Here is a 19,710-nt window from a genome sequence, read left to right as displayed (position 1 = left end):
AATGCATGCGGAACAAATCGAGGTTGGCGGCCATTTTGTTTCTCTGTAGTGGAAATTTATCGCGTTTTGATCAAGTATCTGGCCTCATTTTCACGTGAAGACATGCAGTCTTTCATATTGGCATGTCGACCGCACTTTTCAATCTGTGATTACTTGTCCTAATCTGTAAAAAATGTAGTCATACGGGAAGTGGGGGTCCAAAAAAGTGAATTTTTTATAACTCCAAATGTTTGTGTTTTGAGTAGAGGAAAGTGATAATAGTTATTGTAATGCTCAAGATGATCATGATTATAAGCCTTTATTAGCCCTAGTATTAAAATGCATATTTTCTATTTTCGTATTTCTATTTTTTATTTACTCCACATGATCATATTACATAAGGTTACAGTGTGTAAGAAATGAGTGGAGAAGGGAATAATATAGTTAACTAATTGTATGCCCTTTAAAATTACGATACAATATTTGTTAAGATAAAAACAAGAAAACGGAAAACTAATTATAAATAGAGGAGAAGAAAGACAGAAGACGTTTTACAAGGTCGAGTGGCAGTGATATTCTCTTTACCGTGCCCTGTACTTTTCACATGGTAGTAGTTGAGAGAATTTGTTTGAATATCAAGACATTAATTTTTATCTTAATTGATCATTTCAGTCATTATTGTTATCTTCAGTTGAAATGTGTTTGTTTGATGAAGTAGTGATTTGGAAGGAGAAATTACAGCAGCTGTAGATACTCGTCACTATTGGGGTGTAAAGGGTTGTTTATTGAGAAGTCATAAGGAAGGATTTGACTCTGCCTAAAGGGACAGTATCACGCTATTTTAAGTAACACATTTAAAATCAAAAACATGCAATTCCGTTGATAGCGACCAAGATATAATGACCAAAATTCCATTAAAAGACTATCAGAATGCAAAGAAACTATCCACGGATATTTTCTCCAGCAGTTGACCAAAATAAAAATGGGTTCAAATTTGAAAACGTTGGGCCAGCGTTTTCAATTTTCGCTGTCGTTACACACTAAAAATCGGTTGTACTATATTTTGATTCAACCTTTCGTCTCAGTAGAATCACTATTAATATTTCTTTAAATTGGCGATTTAGAAATTAACACAGTGTTCAAAGTTTCAATTTACTGAATTTTGGCCCAAAATCATGATATCTCTCATGATACTTCCCCTTTAAATACACGACAGACAATGAATAAGTGATAAAAAAAAATGAGATGGAGCTATAATGAACACGTCCTTATTTCGCCAGAATTGCTTGTTTGAGCCAGAGCCAGAGCGTCAATCATATTTACCTGCAATGCTTGGCTAAATATGAGAATACACCTACGCTGTGTGTCTACGTATGTGTACAGCTCAAAATTTTAGACGTTTAATTTCATTCAGTCGCGGCTAAATGCTGCCACTTGATTAAATTTTACGTTTCAGTGAACATTCAAAGGGAATAAAACCAAATGCCTTTTAACTGAAGCGCTGAATATAGGGTTAAAAATATTGCATATTATGTCTCCTGCACAACAAGCTGCCAAGTAAATGTTACCATATATGGTATGTTTTCATAAGATTATTTAAGAGTCTGTAATTATAACATTAATAACTTTGCTTTCTGAGCACGTCTCTATCAATTACCTTTGCGAAAGAGGTCACCCTCTCTATGAATTTTACCGAAGGTGGTTAATTTCTCAAAATGAAAGAAAGTACATTTGTCTTAACAATAATCTTAGCAGCTGTATCAGCGCAGCAAATAATTTATTTTCAAAAGGCGAAAAGTTTAAGAAGAAATCCCGAAAGGGGAATATTTTATGCCAACTTTAAAAGACACCAACACCATTGCTTAGATGTGTCTCCAATAACAAGGACAACCTTGGAAAGCCGACAAGAATGTGCTCAACTCTGCGCCCACAACACAAAATGCTTCTCGTTCAACTTGGCTTCAGCAACTGACGTGCAAGACAGGCTGGCGTGTGAACTACTGCCCACTGATATCTACAACAAAATCTGACAAGTTTAATGCTAATCCAGACTTCCATCATTTTAGCATAAAGGTAAATACATATCGGGCATTATTAGGACATAAGATTTTTGTGTTTTCCTGCACGCTTGGATGTAAAACGTAGGGTTCTATAAAATGTTTGTTTTCCCATCGCCATGATGTTCTGCGCGTCACAACGAAAGTCAAAATTAAGAAAAGTTCTTGATTCGTTACCCATTCTCTTTTCAGAGTTTCTGTGCAATGATGTTCTTTTTACAGCGGTTACCAATAACACGCGACCTATCCTTTTCAAAAGACTCCGATAAAGTTGCGTTTTGGTGGACGTCAATCAAAGAAAAGCCGTTGAAGTTATTTTCAACTCTGACGAGATTCCAAGGTAACCGGCAAGAAAGTGAAAAATTTTTCCTCGCTAAGAGAAGGTAAACTTTATTTAAATTGATTTCCCAGCTAGATCAAGCGAAAATAAAAGGTATTTTGAATTAAAAATTTTAATGTTCACTGCACGTGATAATTTGCTCTCTTGCACGCATCCCCGCTGATTTTGCAAAATTATTACGTCCAGCGATTTAAAATGTTTCATAAAAAATACAGGGTCATACAGGCTTCGTCTGAACAATGCCCATTCTTTCAGATAAACTGGCTTGGAAATCAAATTTCATAAAGTTTACCATCTGCCAGTAGATAAAACTGTCAATTTATTGGTTCTGTTGCCTTGAATTGTTGACTCAGAGTTCAAAATAATTTCAACGGCTTTTCTATGATTGACGTCCACCAAAACGCAACTTTATCGGAGTCTTTTGAGGGCGATAGGTCGCGTGCAGGCGGTGTGCATCACGACCCACAAAGGGTGCTGGGTAAAAATATGGAAATGGCTCATTTGCCTCTGGTCACAATCGAGTAAACATCTCCCGAACGTAAGACTTAGGTCGACTTACACTCGCACTGAAACTGGGCATTCAAACTTTGCTTCCTTTTCCAAAAACTATCACTAAAGACAGCAATTTGACAAATTGTAACGGTCTGGTGGCAGCCGTTGATGCTTCTTGTTGGACACACAAGGCGATTTCGTTAGTATTCCCGGTTCGGAGACAATCAAGGCGAGAATTTTTTATGTTTATTCAGGTTTATCCTTTATACTAGTATTTTGTGCCGTCACGTCTGCTTATAGACGCTTTTCTTATATATATTTAGACCGCGAGCGGTCGAGTGGTCTCTTTCCCCTAAGTTCTGCGGCACGCGATGGAATTAGCGAGCGGTGAGGCCGCGAGTCACAATTTTGTAATTTGCATAATTTTACTGTCAGTTTGAGAGCGTGACCTAAGGAAAAAGCACGACTGCTCGCAGTGTATTTTTCATTGCTTTCGCTCATTTTTAGTTTGCTTTTTTATCTCTGGGTGAAAGAGATCTACATTTCCTTCCTGGATTTGTTGGAGAGAAAAAGCATTCGCCCGTTGGCTTTTCCCGGTCGGTTTCCCGGGAGTTGAGCTACTTTGTTTACATGATCTCTCCATAGATTCTTTATTAGTTCAACGGCTTCTAACGGGAAAACCATAAGGGGTAGACCCGGGTAGACCCCGAAAATTCTGAAGTAGAAAGGGTAAGCTAGCTTAACATGCAAAAGTATTGCCCATACTCAGCAAGAGTAAGAAGCTTTAGCCTCAAGAAATGCAGTAAATCAACGACCAAAACAACATGGCGGCAGGCGCAAGGTCGTCACCTTTGAAATGGCTACAAACGCGAACAAATGCTTCGGCTTAAAAAGTAACCTAACCAGCATTAAGCCAATTTGTTCCTCTAATTTTGAAACGACTTTCAACCGGGAAAAAATGTCACAGGCTTCGTTAATGACGAAATTTCAACAGGCTGAACTCTCCAGACTGATGTTCTTGGGCGCGAAGACTACTGATCAAATAACGCATTCTGATTGGTCGAATTTCGTGACGCACACCGCCTGGGTCGCGTGTTATTGGTAACCGCTGTAAAAAACTTGTCAACGCGCTCACGCCGCCGGCCAATCAAACACAAAGAAGCATTCCCTGGGGAGTTCTGTAATATTTTAAAGCGATTTCTTTTATGGGAAAAGTTAAGCCTGGCGCGAGAAAGCCACCGGCGAAACCAAAACAAAGGGGGTGTTTACATGACACCGGCGCGAATTTCATTCCGGTACGAGTTCACTCCAGTTCCCTCTGTTGGCTTTGTATTCGTTTACATGATACCAGCACAAAATCTTGTACCGAAGCGAGTCATACCGGTGCGAGTTCACCCCGGTAACCGCACCGGGGCGAGATTTTCATTCCGGTACGAAAACTCCTTTCGATGTCATGTCAACGCGGCACGGCCGTTCGCTGCAGCATGAAATCACTCTCCTGGGAGTCTAGAACGAATAGCGCATGAGCAATCTTCGATATTCAATTCAATATGGCGCCAAAATCACGTCGGTCGACAAAAAGCATCCCTTCATGTAAACACGGTATGAAATCACAATGTCATACCGGTATCAAACTCGCACCGGTGCGAGTTTTCACATGTAAACATCCCCTTTAGAAGAAAACGGCAGTTAGACGCAGAACATGAAACTGGCAGCCCCAGCGGAGTTGACATGTGACACGCACTTCTCACCGCTATCAGTACACGAGGCTGCGCGCTGCGGTCCGCTGCTTATTTTCAGCCGGTCAACAACGGCGAAAGTGGCTGGATTGTCGCCGGCATCTTCGATTTCGGACTCCGAACTGATGTTCGACTCTCCACCATCCGATTTCTCGTCCTCGAATTTCTCTGCTGCCGAGGCAGTTATAGAAAATCTGACTGGTTGTACCAAGAACCCTTGTCGCTCTCCGCCAGCTGAAGTTTTTTGGCATCGTCAAATGATTTTTCGACCATCTTTGGGCCCGGTCTTTTCTTAACTGTCACCCAAGGCGACTTTCCTAGTTTCGCTTTCTTCATAACAACCTTTTACGCAATGCTTGAATCCGAAATGGAATGCTGTTTCACAGTAAAATTTTACATACAACGCCGTGACATGCGATGAACACGATGCAGACAAAAATATTCAAAATTTGCCGTTAATTCAAAATCGCAGGTAAATTTTGCCGCGTAATATATCAACACAGTCCCGCATAAATTGGATTATGACACCTTCACTCGCTCACCGCTTTTCCTACAAAACTTTGTTTTTCAGATAGCTCGCGTTCTTTTTAAGATTTCTAACGGCTGTTTTCGGGAAACTTTGCATCCCTTTCTTGTTTCAACAATTATCTAAACTAGAAATACGTGACTCGCAAAACCTCGCGAAGCTGGGGCTTGGTGGAAAGCCCCCTTTACTCGTATTGTAGCATCAAATGAGGAGATTAAAAGGTGCATAGGATTTTTTTTGATGAGCATGGTCTTTTTGTAGTTCCACGGGCTAGTTTGCGGTTGAAAATCTATTTCTGACGCGACGTAATGTACAACGGGCGTGCAGCGCTGTCGTGTTCGATGAATTTATTTGCCACGGAAAATTATTTTACTGCGGCCACAAAACGTGTAATTTCTTCAATGCAATCTCTCACAAAAAAGATTTCTAAAAAAAAGGGAAAAGATTCTGGAGAGATGGTTTTGAATCCAGTGAATATTAATGAACATTGCAGTTGAAATTTGATCATGCACGCATATTCTTTTCGATGTATGCAAATTTTGCTCCAGACGACGTCAGACAGTCTGACGTCATTCATACTTTGTTTTTCACTGTTGCTAGGCAACAGTGCGGACCCCTTCAAAGATATAAACATATAAACATATACACTATTTCAATTAACGTTGTCGGATCAAAATAAAGCTAAAAGACAAGACCGCAATGTTTTGTGGGATTATTTTTTTTATGAATAATTTCATCAAAATCATCCCTGCACGTGCAGGTCATTGTACTGCTAATTACAACCTATTGTTTTCTCCAGGCATGACTGATTTTGATAAATTTATTCATAAAAATCCCACGTAAACTTTCGGTCTTGTCTTTTAGCTTTATGCTTTCAACCGACAACGTTAATTGAAATAGCTGTATATAAATATATTTTTCGCTCGAATTAGCGCGGCTTAGCTCCGCTCGGGCCGGCTCGGCCCGACAAATTTATTAACCTCGCTCGCTCGGGCCTTCGGCACTCGCTTCGCGAGGAAAAAATTTATTTGAGAAAAATTCGACCTTTCTTCCCTATAAGTAACCTTAAACGGTTTGCTTAACGGCCACCTGAGTTATGACGAAAAAAGCGCATCCGATGGTGAAAACAATGCGGTAACGATTTACAGTTAGAAGCGAAAACCCGAGACGAAACGATTGAAGGAAACGAGTGAAGCGACTCAAACCAAATTAAACCCAACACTGCCCACAAACCAAGCGTCGAATTCACGACAGACTGAAAAGAGGCCTTTCTTAACCGAACAAGATGCCCGGCTAATGGCATTAACACGGAATCCTCAATGTAGCCCCCTCAGGGCATCCCGCGTAAAAAAAAAAAACAAGATGCCTATACTGGCATTTACGCGAGATGCATTTATTCCAACTGTGTGCTTCGCAGATTTATAAAACTATCCTTGCTAATGGAATAGTTTGAGTCACGACGATCGCGTTACGTTGTTTTCCTTCTGTTACGCGACTCAAGCTTTCACCGGAAATTTTTGAAATTCCATTGCGATAACGTAAGCTTCTCAATGACCTCTTTTCAGTCTCGCATCGTGGTCTAAGCCTGTCAAACAAAGCACGATTCCCTCGCCAGGAACTCTCCAATTTCCACCGTTTTAAAGGTCGAATACTTCTTAGAAGTTATTCTTTCGATTTACCGTTTCAAAATTAATTGTTTATTTTCCGTTTTAAAACGGCACATTTGAGTCCACAACATGTTAACAATATGGCGCCACCAATTTAATCCAAGATTAATGAATAAATCAAATGATGCTTTGACGTCACAAAAGTAGGGGTGAGTGGATCCCCTCTCTCGCGATATACGCGACAAGAATGGATTTTGTTTGGCCTGCTTTTGTTGAAGACAATCAGAACAATACATCCCGAGTAGGAGAGGGGAGAGTTTAATGAATAAATTAATGTACCGATTTGTGGCTACGACGGAGAAAAAGAAATCGACCCGTTTTTGGACACGGTATGCCCCTTCAGGGCATCCCGCGTAAAAAAAAAAGGAAATCGACCCGTTTTTAGACACCGTGCCCCCTCAGGGCATCCCGCGTAACAAGATGCCCCTCTAATGGCATTACACGGAATGCTTAATGTAGCCCCAATTATTCCCCATTGTATGTTTCGCAGATATTTAAAAACTATCCTCCCTTGGCAATTGAAATAATTGTCTGAATGGATTTATTCAGATATATTGCGTGATACTTATCGTTGTGTTACTATGAATCACACCAGAAATAACTCTGCAATAACTTCATGACCCCGCTGAACTGGTCTGGCCTCCTATAGCTCTAATCCTTTACGTTGATTATTCGATCTGTTTTTGAAAGCCGAGTTTCTTCGCTGTGAACTCTCCCAATTTCCACCGTTTCAACTGTCGAGTACTACCTAGAAGTTATTATTTCGATTTACCGCTCGAAAAAGGTTTGTTTTCTCTCTGAAAGTGGCAGATCAGAGTCTTAAATTCATACATGTGGCCGCCATTGAACAAAAACAACTTTTCGAAATGATGACTTGCTTTGACGTCACACAGGTAGAGATAAGTGGGTACCCTCCCTCGTCATATACGCGCCGATAATAGATTTTGATTGGGCTGTTTTTGTTCAAGACAATCAGAACAATAAATCCCTTCTGGGAGAGGGTAGAATTTAATGTAGGTTTAATGAATAAATCAAATGATAATTTGACGTCACACAGAAAGAGATGAGTGGGTCCCCTCTCTCGTGATATGTTCCCGAATAATAGGTTTTGATTGGGCCGCTTTTGTTGAAGACAATCAGAACAATACATCCCTACCAGGGGAGGACATATTTTAATGCATAAATTAATGTGGCGATTTTTTACTACGACGAAGAAAAAAACAAGATGCCTGCTATACTGGCATTACGCGTGATGCTGGGGCTGATTCATTTATTCCAACTGTATGCTTCGCCGATTGATAAAACTATCCTTGCTAATGGAATAGTATGAGAAACGAAGATCGCGTTACGTTGTTTCCCTTGTGTTACGCTACTCGGGGTTTCAAGGGAAATTGCGCAAATTCCATTACGATAATGTAAGTGACCTCTTTTCAGTCTGCCATCGTGGTCTAAGACTGTCAAACAAAGCACGATTCCTTTGCCAGGAACTCTCGAAGATGCTGTGGCTTATTCATTTTTTCCAACTGTATGCCTCGCCGATTGATAAAACTATCATTGCTAATGGCATATATTGAGTCACGAAGATCGCGTTATGTTGTTTCCCTTGTGTTACGCTACTGAGGATCTCACCGGAAATTTCAGGAGTTCCATTACGATAACGTAAGCTTCTCGATGACCTCTTTTCTGTCTCCTATCGTGGTTCGGGACTGTCAAACAAAGCACGATTCCTTCGCCAGGAACTCTTCAATTTCCACCGTTTTAGATGTCGAGTGCTTCTTAGGAGTTATTCTTTTGATTCACCGCTTCAAAATGGTGAAATTTCCGTTTGAAAACGGCACAATTGAGTCCACAACATGTTAACAATATGGCGCCAAATTTAATCCGTTTTTAATAAATATATCAAATGATGCGTTGACGTCACACAGGTAGGGCTGAGTGGGTCCCCTCCCTCGCGATATAAGCGACAAGAATGGATTTTGATTGGCCTGCTTTTGTTGAAGACAATCAGAACAATACATCCCAAATAGGAGAGGGGAGAGTTAAGCCGCCGTTACACGTTGAAACTTTTAGCTGAAACTTGTGTGCAACGGCGAACGAGACCAGTTTCACGAAGTAGTGTTACACGGTGAAACTCTTGTTTTTTCACCACTACGACCGTTGCGAGCCGTTGCAGAAGTAGAAAGCGGTTCTACTTTTCGTGAAACTTGTCTCGCAACGGAAGTTCGAAAAAGTTTCACGAAACCGACCATGTTACACGGTGCAACGCCTGCTGAAACTTGTTTCGCAGCGCCGTTGCACACAAGTTTCAGCTAAAAGTTTCAACGTGTAACGGCGCCTTTAAATGAATAAACAAGATGCCTGCTATACTGGCATTACGCGTGATGCTGGGGCTGATTCATTTATTCCAACTGTATATTTCGCAGATTTATAAAACTATCCTTGCTAATGGAATAGTTTGAGTCACGAAGATCGCGTTACGTTGTTTCCCTTGTGTTACGCTACTCAGGGTTTCAATGGAAATTGCGGGAATTCCATTGCGATAACGTAAGCTTCTCAATGACCTCTTTTCTGTCTGCAATCGTGGTCTAAGACTGTCAAAGAAAGGACGATTCCTTCGCCAGGAACTCTCCAATTTCCACCGTTTTAGATGTCGAGTTCTTCTTAGAAGTTCTTCTTTCGATTTACGGCTTCAAAATGGTGAAATTTCCGTTTGAAAACGGCACACTTGAGTCCAGAAAATGTTAACAATATGGCGACACAAGTTTAATCCAGTGTTAATTAAATGATGCTTTGACGTCACACAGGTAGGGGTGAGTGGGTCCCCTCCCTCGCAATATAAGCGACAAGAATGGATTTTGATTGGCCTGCTTTTGTTGAAGACAATCAGGACAATACATCCCGAGTAGGAGAGGGGAGAGTTTAATGAATAAATTAATGTACACATTTGTGGATACGAGGAAGAAAAAAAAACAAGAAATCGACCCGTTTTTAGACACGGTATGCCCCTTCAGGGCATCCCGCGTAAAAAAAGATACCCGACCCAAACCTAGACACGGCCTGCCCTGCGGGCATTCCGTGTAATAAAAGATTAACCCAAGCGAGAAAATAATCGAGTCGCTCGTCGTTAGCTTATGAACTTGAGTCGCGACTCACTAATTCCAATTTTCGAAAAAAAAAATATTTTCAGTGTTCTTAGAATCTGACTTCCAAGGTAAGTTACCCAGATACTAAAATGTGAGCCATTCAACTCCTTTAGGAAAAGTAGGAAATTAAAAAAAGGAATTGGATGAAAACAAAGATTATTTCTTTTCACCCCTTGTTTACACGCACACAGTCCATAGAATGTCTGGGATCCTAGGACACCTCGCATGCTTCAGTCGGCTTCAGTTTCTGAACCAAAACCTGTGATTCCAGGCGCTATTAAGAGAAAACTTGTGGTTTCAATTACCACATAACGAATACCTAGTATTTCAAACTCTTAAAGCGGGGAAGAAGAAAACCCATTGTCCGTGACTCGGTTGTTGCGCTTCTGTGAGCTGTCAAAGTAAACACATTTATGCAAATTTATCAGTTATATATGATGCGCGTCTTGAATGTTCGATTCCACGTGCACCTGTCCCGAGTCTCTCACGAGTAAACATTCATCGTTGCTGTTTTGTAATTATCTACTTTATTTACAAAATGTTACTACAAGATTTTTGTGTTTTCCTGCACGCTTGGATGTAAAATGTAGGGGTCTATAAAATGTTTGTTCGCCCATCGCCATGATGTTCTGCGTGTCACAACGAAAGTCAAAATTAAGAAAAGTTCTTGATTCGTTTCTGTGCAATGATGTTCTTTTTAATACTAGAAAACATTGAAGGACATTTACTATCGAATCCTCCGGCTGATGATTAAATATCATCAAACACAATTTGAACGAAAAATGTCTGTTGTCGTTCTGTTTGCTTCTAAAATGTTCAATTATTTATAGTATTTAGCTTATTTATATCATTGTGCCCCTTCGTTTACGTCGTACGCCGGTTTGAATTTTCACCCAAAGTTCAGTTGCTCTTAGTAACCGTTCATGAGCTTTCTTCTTAAGGGGTGATACAACATCGAAATTTGGGCGATAGGTCAAAAATGTAAGCATTGAAATTAACACTTCATTAACGATTACGAAGGCTTTAAAAGAGTTAAGTGGATACGTATAGTTTAATTACATCATTGGAAATGTTACATTATTATGCTATTGGAGAATTTATTTATTGATTTTGGTTATTTGGGGTCAATTTTGGATGGTTTTGCAAGATTTTTGCAAAAATCGAGAAACCTAATATGGCGGATCCAAGATGGAGGCTGTGCAGAACAAATGACGTAATTTTCACGTCATATGTTGTCATCGTCCGTCAGACCTGATAGCAAACCGTTCTGAACGTTGTATATACCTTTCAAGATTCATTGTCACAGCTTTACAGTGGTTACCAATAACACGCGACCTATCGCCTTCAAACGACTCCGATAAAGTTACGTTTTGGTGGACATTAATCAAAGAAAAGCCGTTGAAATTATTTTGAATTCTGCGAACATTTCAAGGCAACAGAACGAAGAAATTGACAGTTTTATCCACTGACGGATGGTTAACTTTATGAAAGTTGATTTCCACTGAAGACAGGTTACCTATAAAATGCATTTTGTTTAGACGAAGTCGTAATTTTTTTATTAAACATCGCTACACCTGATAATTAAATCAGCGATGCGTGCAAGTGAGCAAATTTTCACGTGCAGTGAAAATCGAAACTTTTAATTCAAAAATACCTTTTATTTGCGCTTAATCTTGCAAGAGAATCAATTTGAACAAAGTTTACCTTCACTTAGCGACGTAAAATTCTTAGTTTCTTGCAGGGTTACCTTGGAATCTTGTCAGAATTCAAAATAATTTCAACGGCTTTTCTGTGATTGACGTCCACCAAAACGCAACTTTATCCGACTCTTTTGAATGCCGTAGGTCGCGTGTTATTGGAAACCGTTGTAATGCTCTTGAAGTTACGAAGAGTCCAGACTCAGGAACTCAAAAAAACCACACCAGGGTAAATGGTGCTTAAAGTGACTCCATACAGTTATTTGGCGCACCGCGCCTGTGTACTAAAATGACGCGGGCGCGCGCAGTTTTAAACTGATACGTGAATTTACATTATGCTGGCGCGCGAAACAAGGCCAGTTTTAGCCTGAAAAGTAAGGGTTTTTTACAAGTTTTTCCACGCTGAATTGTTTTTAGAAAATTGGCTCAATGTTATGATGTAGCTGGTATTTGTACTCCAAAAAAATCTTACGGAAAATTATACATAAACAACTGCAATAGAAATTGTAGAAATTGGTCAAAAGTATGTACCGTTTTATTTACTTATTTTTTTTTGTACTTTATGAGGAGATACTGTAGAATCTCTCTTCTTTCGCTTGAAAAGTAAGGCTATTTTTACGAGCTTTCTACGTTGAATTTTTTTTGAAAATTGGCTCAATGTTAGAATTATGAGGAGATACTTTGGAGTTTCTCTCTTCTTTACCCAAAAAATAGCGAAATTTTACCGCACTAAATTCGGACAAACCCATTTTGACACTAGCTAGGGGTGAAGGAATCAACGGAAGTATCATCTGCTGATTTCCATGGAAACGGGTTTTACCAGTTGTAACGGTGTTTTAAGCAAAGCATAAGGACTTAAGCCGCCGTTACACGTTGAAACTTTTAGCTGAAACTTGTATGCAACGGCGCTGCGAAACAAGTTTCACGAAGTGGTGTTACTCTTGTTTTTTCACCACTGCGACCGTCGCGAGCCGTTGCAGAAGTAGAAAGCGGTTCTACTTTTTCGTGAAACTTGTCTCGCAACGGAAGTTCGAAAAAGTTTCACGAAACTTGTTTCGCAGCGCCATTACACACAGGTTTCAGCTAAAAATTTCAATGTGTAACGGCGGCTCTAGGTACTCGAAACTATGCTTGAACCCAGATATTTTCACGAGGCTGAAATAACCAGAACATCAAGAAAAATATATATCACTACCAGCGAAAACTGAAGGTACTGTATTTTTTTTTAATTTCCTAGACTCCCTGTTCGGAAAATCCATGTAAAAACAGAGGCATTTGCGTGGCAAAGTATGAAGAAGATAAATATGAGTGTCTTTGTGTGCCAGGATATGCAGGAATTCATTGTACCGGTGAGTTAGCTACCTACTTCATGTTAAACGATTTAAGTTCGCGTTTTCAGTGCAAACTCTGTGAAAGATAAATTAAGGGAAGTGCTTCCTTTTGTTACTTCGCATACATTCTTCGGGCTGTGCCTACTTAAAAAAGGAATTTTTGCTGGACTTATGGCCATGCAGGAAAGGATACCATAACAAGGGAACAAGGGTTATTGGAATGCCAAAACAAAATTGAAGTGGGGGGGGGGGGGAGGGAATCGTCCAAACATTAAAGTATTTAATCTGAAAAATGTGTTATTACCCCCAAATTCCAATGACCTTTGCTAAGATCTTTTTTTTTTTCACAAATAGCCATAAACCGCACAGAACTAGTTCCTTACAGCCCTTATTAAATCGTGTTATATTTCCGTGTTGCTTTCAGAGCCCGCGTTACTTTTTCCCAGCGAAACGGATAAGACAACGCGGGCTCAATGTGTTTGCAACCATGGCCAGCTGTATCTTCCTTAACCTGTTACAAAATTGCGATTTGAACGAATAAATAATGATAATAATAATAATAATAATAATGATAATAATAATAATAAAGACTGGAGAGAAGTTTGGTTTTATGCTATAAGGTTATTTTAGTTAATTGAACCGAACTTTCTTGGACCAAGACATCACTAATTTTAAAAAAATTTGGTAGATTTTTGTCAAAATAATGATACTTCTGCCATGAACTTCTGCCATGAAAAACTCGATGTAAAAAGCGATATACCCTACAAGATGGTTACAATCTCTCTAAACACACTATTTTTCTGTTATGGTGATTCCATTGTGTTGCATTACGCATTCTCACTGCGCATAACTTCTTGCGTTATTAGCGCGCGCGCGTTGAAAACCTAGTCTGTTTTCCGAAAAGGTCATGTGCTGTGTGGCACTTGTACAAACTTAGACGTATCCCTAGGTGATAGGAAAATCAAAGTGCCGAACAATGGTTGAAGAAAAAATCCATACGTTTCAGGCTCAGCCCTTCTGCTGTTTTCCTATATGCTGAGCCTAGTCAAGTACTAAATGGCTATTTCCTCCTAGACGAGCATGGCGCCCTTTTTTTATCTCGTTATTTTAACTTAGCTATTATCCTCTTTATGCCTAAAACTTTTAAGAAAAACATTAACGACAGAAAAAAGAGTTATTGCCAGAACTCTGTATGAGCTTGCCAAGCGACTTGCGGGCATAGTGATACTGCACTATCTTGCATGCAAGAAAACGCAAGCAAGAAACGTTTTGAGTCGATACCATTAGAAGTCAAAGTCAAAAGGCTTTATTCAGCAAATTTCTTAACTATTGCTTCATATTTTGCTTCCCTGCCAAGAAATTCACCCTTACTAGTGCGTTGTAGATTATGCTTCGTACATTCTATGTATAACGTTTTTCTAAGTTGTGATTTATCTATGTTTTTTCTGTTACCACCAGACATGGCAATTACTGATCAAATAAACTCATTTTTAGAAGCGAATATTGCATAGTATGGGGCAAATTGAGTGGATCGTAGCTCCTTCGCGGATCGATCGGCATGGTGACCTATCACAGAAAGTTTGTGAAACTTTTCACGACAACTTTTATTCCGAGGGAAAGGAATTTGCAAAGACGTGTAGAAAGAATCCGGAAGCGTTCAACACAGCATCGTTGCTGTTTCGCAAGTATAACAATATCATGCCTTGGTACTGTTGTTAAAACTCAGACTACTAAGTTTCAAAGTTGTTTGTTTGTTTGTTTTTCAGTGATCATTGGCACACGCCCAGACCACCCCGCTCATTCCTGCAAACACATCCGGGATTTTGGAAACTCGAACCAAAGCGGGGGGTACTGGATTGACCCCGAAAGGAATGGAAACCCTTTAAAAGTTTTCTGTGAAATGACAACTGACGGAGGTAGGTTCTGGAAAGTTCAATTGTACAACATTACGCGAGTGCGTAGTGGCAGTAAAAGTACGATGCAGCGATGAGATCCTTGTGTAGACAACGCTAATTTTATTATTCTCTTTTCTTTCTACTCTGAGAGAGAATGTGAATGCTCGTACACGATCAGTGTCACTTGTCGGTTTTGTCGGTAAATTTTGGCAAACTGGTCCAAAATAAATTCAACTTTTTTTGTTCTTTCTCTAACTTTTTGTAACCTGTTCATTTCAGGTGGATGGCTTCTTGTTTTGAATGTGGTGATTGACAGTTCAGCCACTCCCCCTCAGTTGTCCAAAAAGACGTCATACCGTGGAATAAGCGGTTACCAAAGCAACAAGATGGTTGTAAAAAATAGCGCTATGAAGGAGCTGCGAGAGCACTTGTCCTTCACTCAACTGAGATTCCACTGCAGAAAGGAACAGGTGGGACGTACATTCCACGTGGCCACGGCCGCTAATAGTGCTGGGGAAGCTGTAGTCCAGTACTTCAGTGGTCAGACCAATGTCTTGCCTGGTTCATGTGGCTCTTTTGTGAGAATGGAGAATGACAACTCGAGCTTAGCAAATGGTTGTAATCAGTGGTACGAAAGAAAATGGAGCTCTAACCGCTTTGGGGATAATGGCGACGGACGACTTTACCATCACGTTGCCATTGTATGGGATAGATACCACTGGCTTCTGGGTACTAAAGGAGCGAGATGGGAATGTGATGACCTCAGAGTTGGCTTGTCTTCGAGCGATTTCTGGCAAGTTTTGGTTCGTTAGAAAACATTTTGGTTCAACATAAGTGTTAGAAAAATTTATCACCAGTTTTAGTTTTGACTTTTATTTTTATTAATTCACAACTTACAACTTTAACTAGGCTGGCTTGCAAATAGCGAAGAGCTAATCGCAGCAAGCCAGACTCTGAACAAAATAATTAACCTGTAACGTGTAAATAGTCTACACAATTACATACTTGTATCTACCTGAAGAGAAAAAATGGTCGTCCTAAAGATCTTTACTACACTCTATTGGAGCGAATTCTAAGGACCTTTTCACATCATACGAATACCAGTAGATTCTGTTCTTTTAATGCGCAAAATTCTCTTTTCGTTTTGTCCACGCGATAACACATTAAGAGTTTAAAGTGCTCCTTTGGCCAAAGTTTTTATCTTTTCTTTTGTCTTCAGCATTCGAAAGTATAGGAGGAAAGTACTAGCCATGCCAAATTTTAAGTTGTAATTCCAATGGGAAGCTCGATTACTTCAAGCGTAGTTTCCACATTCGTATTACCGCCTTAACTTTCAATCAAAAAATGTCCGCGAGATGGAGAGAGTACAATGTGACGTCCTGTTATCCCTTTATTTCATTGAGAATCGTCCCCATTGTCTTCAAAATTACCACTCGAGTTAGAACTGAAATCAGAGTCATATTCGATAGAATTAGAGGAAGATCTTGAGCATTTCGACTACTTTTTCTCGCTTTTTCGATGCCCTTTAGATGATACGATGACGTCACGAGAGGGAAGCCGCTGCACAAAATCTGTCGGCTCAAGTAGTTGCTGGTTTGAGTGCGTAATGGCAGACGCATTTTACTTACTTTTCGGGCAGCCTTTTTAAGGGTATACTTTTGTCAAGTTTGTCTGAGCTATACTTTTTCTTGCAGTTTAAGGTCGAAATATCACTACGTAGCAGAAAAATCTCGTTAAATATATTTCTATTTTCGTCGAAGAACCAACTAAACTATTAAAAGGAAATCTTCAGGAAAAAGAGATGTATTCACTGGCATAAACGTCGGCAATCGAGAGACGTGTCCCAAGGGGCTGAATAATCTGCGCGATTATATGCCGTTTTAATTGTTCTGGGAACAAAATTTCCCATCATGAACATCTTTATCACACCCGGCAGTATCAAAATCTGATGAACGTTTCAAACGGGCGGTTACTCTTTCGTAAAAAAAAAAAAATTCGCTTCCCGTTGTGTCCTCGCGCATTTGGTAACAGTGAATAATTTTAGAATTTTAGTGAACTGTGATGGCTTTCTGAAGAGGAAGGGTTCTTCTTTTTATTTTCAAAGCTTGTCTACCCGTCTTTCATTGAGCTTTGCACACTGCTGTAAATACCTGTCAAAATATAATTGTAAAATGAAAGACGCCAATTTTGCCTGTTTTTCGGATCACGAAGAAGACACACCGATTATCTGCCCTCTCCCCTTCCACTTAAAAAGACCTGATACTCAATTAGGAAAAACTGTTAAACAGTGAAAGACAACTAGTACCGTTTAACCCTGGCATCATTGAGCTTTGCCGCTGATGTAAATACCTGTGAAAATATAAATATAAAATGAAAAGACGCCAATTTTGCCTGTTTTTCGGACCGCGAAAAAGACAGTCCGATTATCTGCCCTCTCCCCCTCCCCTTAGAAAGACCTGATACTCAGGATAGGAAAAACTGTTAAACTGTGAAGGAAAACTAGCACCGTTGAACTCTCGCATCGCTGAAAAACTAACCCCTTTTGTTTCAGGAGATGTTAAAATGTGTCATTTGAAAGTGCGAAACAAGCACTTTCAAATGGCATATACTATTTGCTGTTTAAAAAGCCATAAAGTGCTATGAGAATACAGGAAACAACTTTTAACTATTTCCTTCATTTCTTCAGTTAGGTACCCCTGAATAATGTTTAAAATGGTGAGGATTTCGCTTTTTTTAGGGTTAACACTTCAGTGTTTTCATATCTCAAACTGACATTGGACACCTTAAGTGGTTTACACAATGTCGTTTTCCTTATCGTCATAGTGCTGTTGTACAAGGAACAGAGCCCCAGGCAGAGAATTGAGTGCCTAGAGGTCCAGCTAGGCAAGGAACATCATTTTGGGGCTTAGCACCGATCTTTCTAGGGTCAATTACTTTTCTTTCTTTTTCTCTCCACTTTGAAATAAGTTTCAATTCATGTAGTTTCAAGTGAATTTCCAAGGTCAGTTTGAGAGATGGAAACGAGTGTTTACCGTGTATTTGTCAGTTTCCGTAATTATAGAAAGACCCCATAATTCCCCACTCCGGAAACCACGGGGACTCTGATGCGAGTGAGGGATTGTCAGATTGTTTGCAAACTTTTGGCTGATTTTGCTAATGTTATATACATAATCGTACCGCTAGGCACTAGGGTACTAACAAAATCTAGCTATGAAGTTAGTTCTTCTCCTCTTCTGGACGCACTTGGGTGCGAAAAGTTGATCTCTAACCGGAGAAAGCACAAGGTCATCGTGGCTTTCAAGTCTTTACATAATCTCACTCCAATGTATTTTCACAACATGTTTTGTAAATATAAAACTAATTATGATCTAAGAAACTCAGTTAACAAACTTATATTGCTTATATTGCTATGGAATGAACAGACGCGATGAAAATTAATCTGTCTACTGTACACGTTTCAGCTTTCTTTATTTATCAACCAATCACATCTCAACTTTTCATTTGTATCGTCTTTAAATATTGTAACCGTTTTTTTTTCTAATTTTTACTTAGCTTTTTGCCGCCCCTGAAGAAGGTTAGTATTATCTAACCGAAATATTGGGCAATAAAATTGTTTAGCGGTCCGATCAGCCTTGCATTTAATTTTATATTGCTTAAGCCTAGAACAGATCTTAGGCAATGTGACTCTCTGGGGGTTTTCAAAAAGAAGATCAAAACCCATTTCTCTTCTTTGGAGTCCTACACGGCAATCATGTAAGCCAGTTGTTGTTGTTGTTGTTTGGCTGATATAAGTAAATTCTTTATAATAGTTTGTAGCATGCTTGTAACTGATGATTTGCCGTGTGTAAATAAATAAAATAAATAAATAAATAAATAAATAAATACACTTCAAGATGTGTTCAAAGTCACTGAGTCACGCGTTTCTCATCGATCAGCTGACTAGCCCATTTTACACTTGTGTGCTTAGTGACCTAGCCTTTGAGTGGAAGCGAGGCTGGAGTTGATTTTCATATGGAAATGCAACTAGTTAACATTCGAATAGCATTGTTTTCATAGGAAAAGTAGTGACGTTTTCATCAAAACAAGTAAAAGTCAACTCTAACCCGCGCTTGATCGATTTTACGTCCAGGTCACTAAGCACACAACCATTAGCTGGGCCCGGTAGCTCAAGGCACAATTACGCCAATCAGTAATTACAAACAATAATTCAACTTCTCCCGCCGTTATAATCAAGATCAACATTTCTGTAAAATCTATTTTTTCTTCTTCTTCGTCTTCTTCAGTTTTTTTAAGCATAGGATGTCATATCTTTATTGCTCCTTTTGTATTACATTATTCTGTTTTATGGAAAATACAGAATAAAATATAATGAATAAATAAGGATTCCGAAAATAACGACTATCGAAGGGGATGCACATTAAAATTTCATAATTCAACTTCTCCCGCCCTTATAATCAAGATCAATATTTCGGTAAAATCTATTTTTTTCTTCTTCTTCGTCTTCTTCAGTTTTTTTAAGCATAGGATGTCATATCTTTATTGCTCCTTTTGTATTACATTATTCTGTTTTATGGAAAATACAGAATAAAATATAATGAATAAATAAGGATTCCGAAAATAACGACTATCGAAGGGGATGCACATTAAAATTTCATAATTCAACTTCTCCCGCCCTTATAATCAAGATCAATATTTCGGTAAAATCTATTTTTTTCTTCTTCAGTTTTTTTAAGCATAGGATGTCATTTCTTTATTGCTCCTTTTGTATTACATTATTCTGTTTTATGGAAAATAAAGAATAAATTATAATAAATAAATAAGGATTCCGAAAATAACGACTATCG

General features: G+C 39.2%; 2 protein-coding genes across 3 annotated transcripts in view; both read left to right on the top strand.

Annotated features, from left to right (window-relative positions):
- The window catches only part of LOC146479956 (uncharacterized), a 34,126-nt gene extending 15,861 nt beyond the window's left edge, over positions 1-18,265 (top strand). The window contains exon 5 of one of the 2 annotated variants that reach the window (XR_014864923.1): positions 17,557-18,265. The gene's annotated coding sequence lies outside the window, so the exon portion shown is untranslated. Of the gene's footprint in view, positions 1-16,453; positions 17,499-17,556 lie in introns of those variants that run through there. The other variant, XR_014864924.1, reaches the window with a different exon arrangement.
- On the top strand, positions 1,888-16,465 carry LOC146479957 (uncharacterized). Its single transcript, XM_085110821.1, has 4 exons — positions 1,888-2,052; positions 12,878-12,989; positions 14,738-14,887; positions 15,146-16,465. The coding sequence occupies exons 3-4, from the start codon at positions 14,872-14,874 to the stop codon at positions 15,676-15,678; spliced, it is 549 nt and encodes a 182-aa protein (XP_084966947.1). The 5' UTR covers positions 1,888-2,052; positions 12,878-12,989; positions 14,738-14,871; the 3' UTR covers positions 15,679-16,465.
- Positions 18,266-19,710: the final 1,445 nt, after the last annotated feature.

Source organism: Pavona decussata, unplaced genomic scaffold, assembly GCF_977016875.1.
Source record: "Pavona decussata unplaced genomic scaffold, jaPavDecu1.1 SCAFFOLD_58, whole genome shotgun sequence".
Classification (NCBI taxonomy): Eukaryota; Metazoa; Cnidaria; class Anthozoa; order Scleractinia; family Agariciidae; genus Pavona; species Pavona decussata.
Note: the sequence above shows the minus strand (reverse complement) of the source record. Positions and strands in the feature narration are given on the sequence as shown.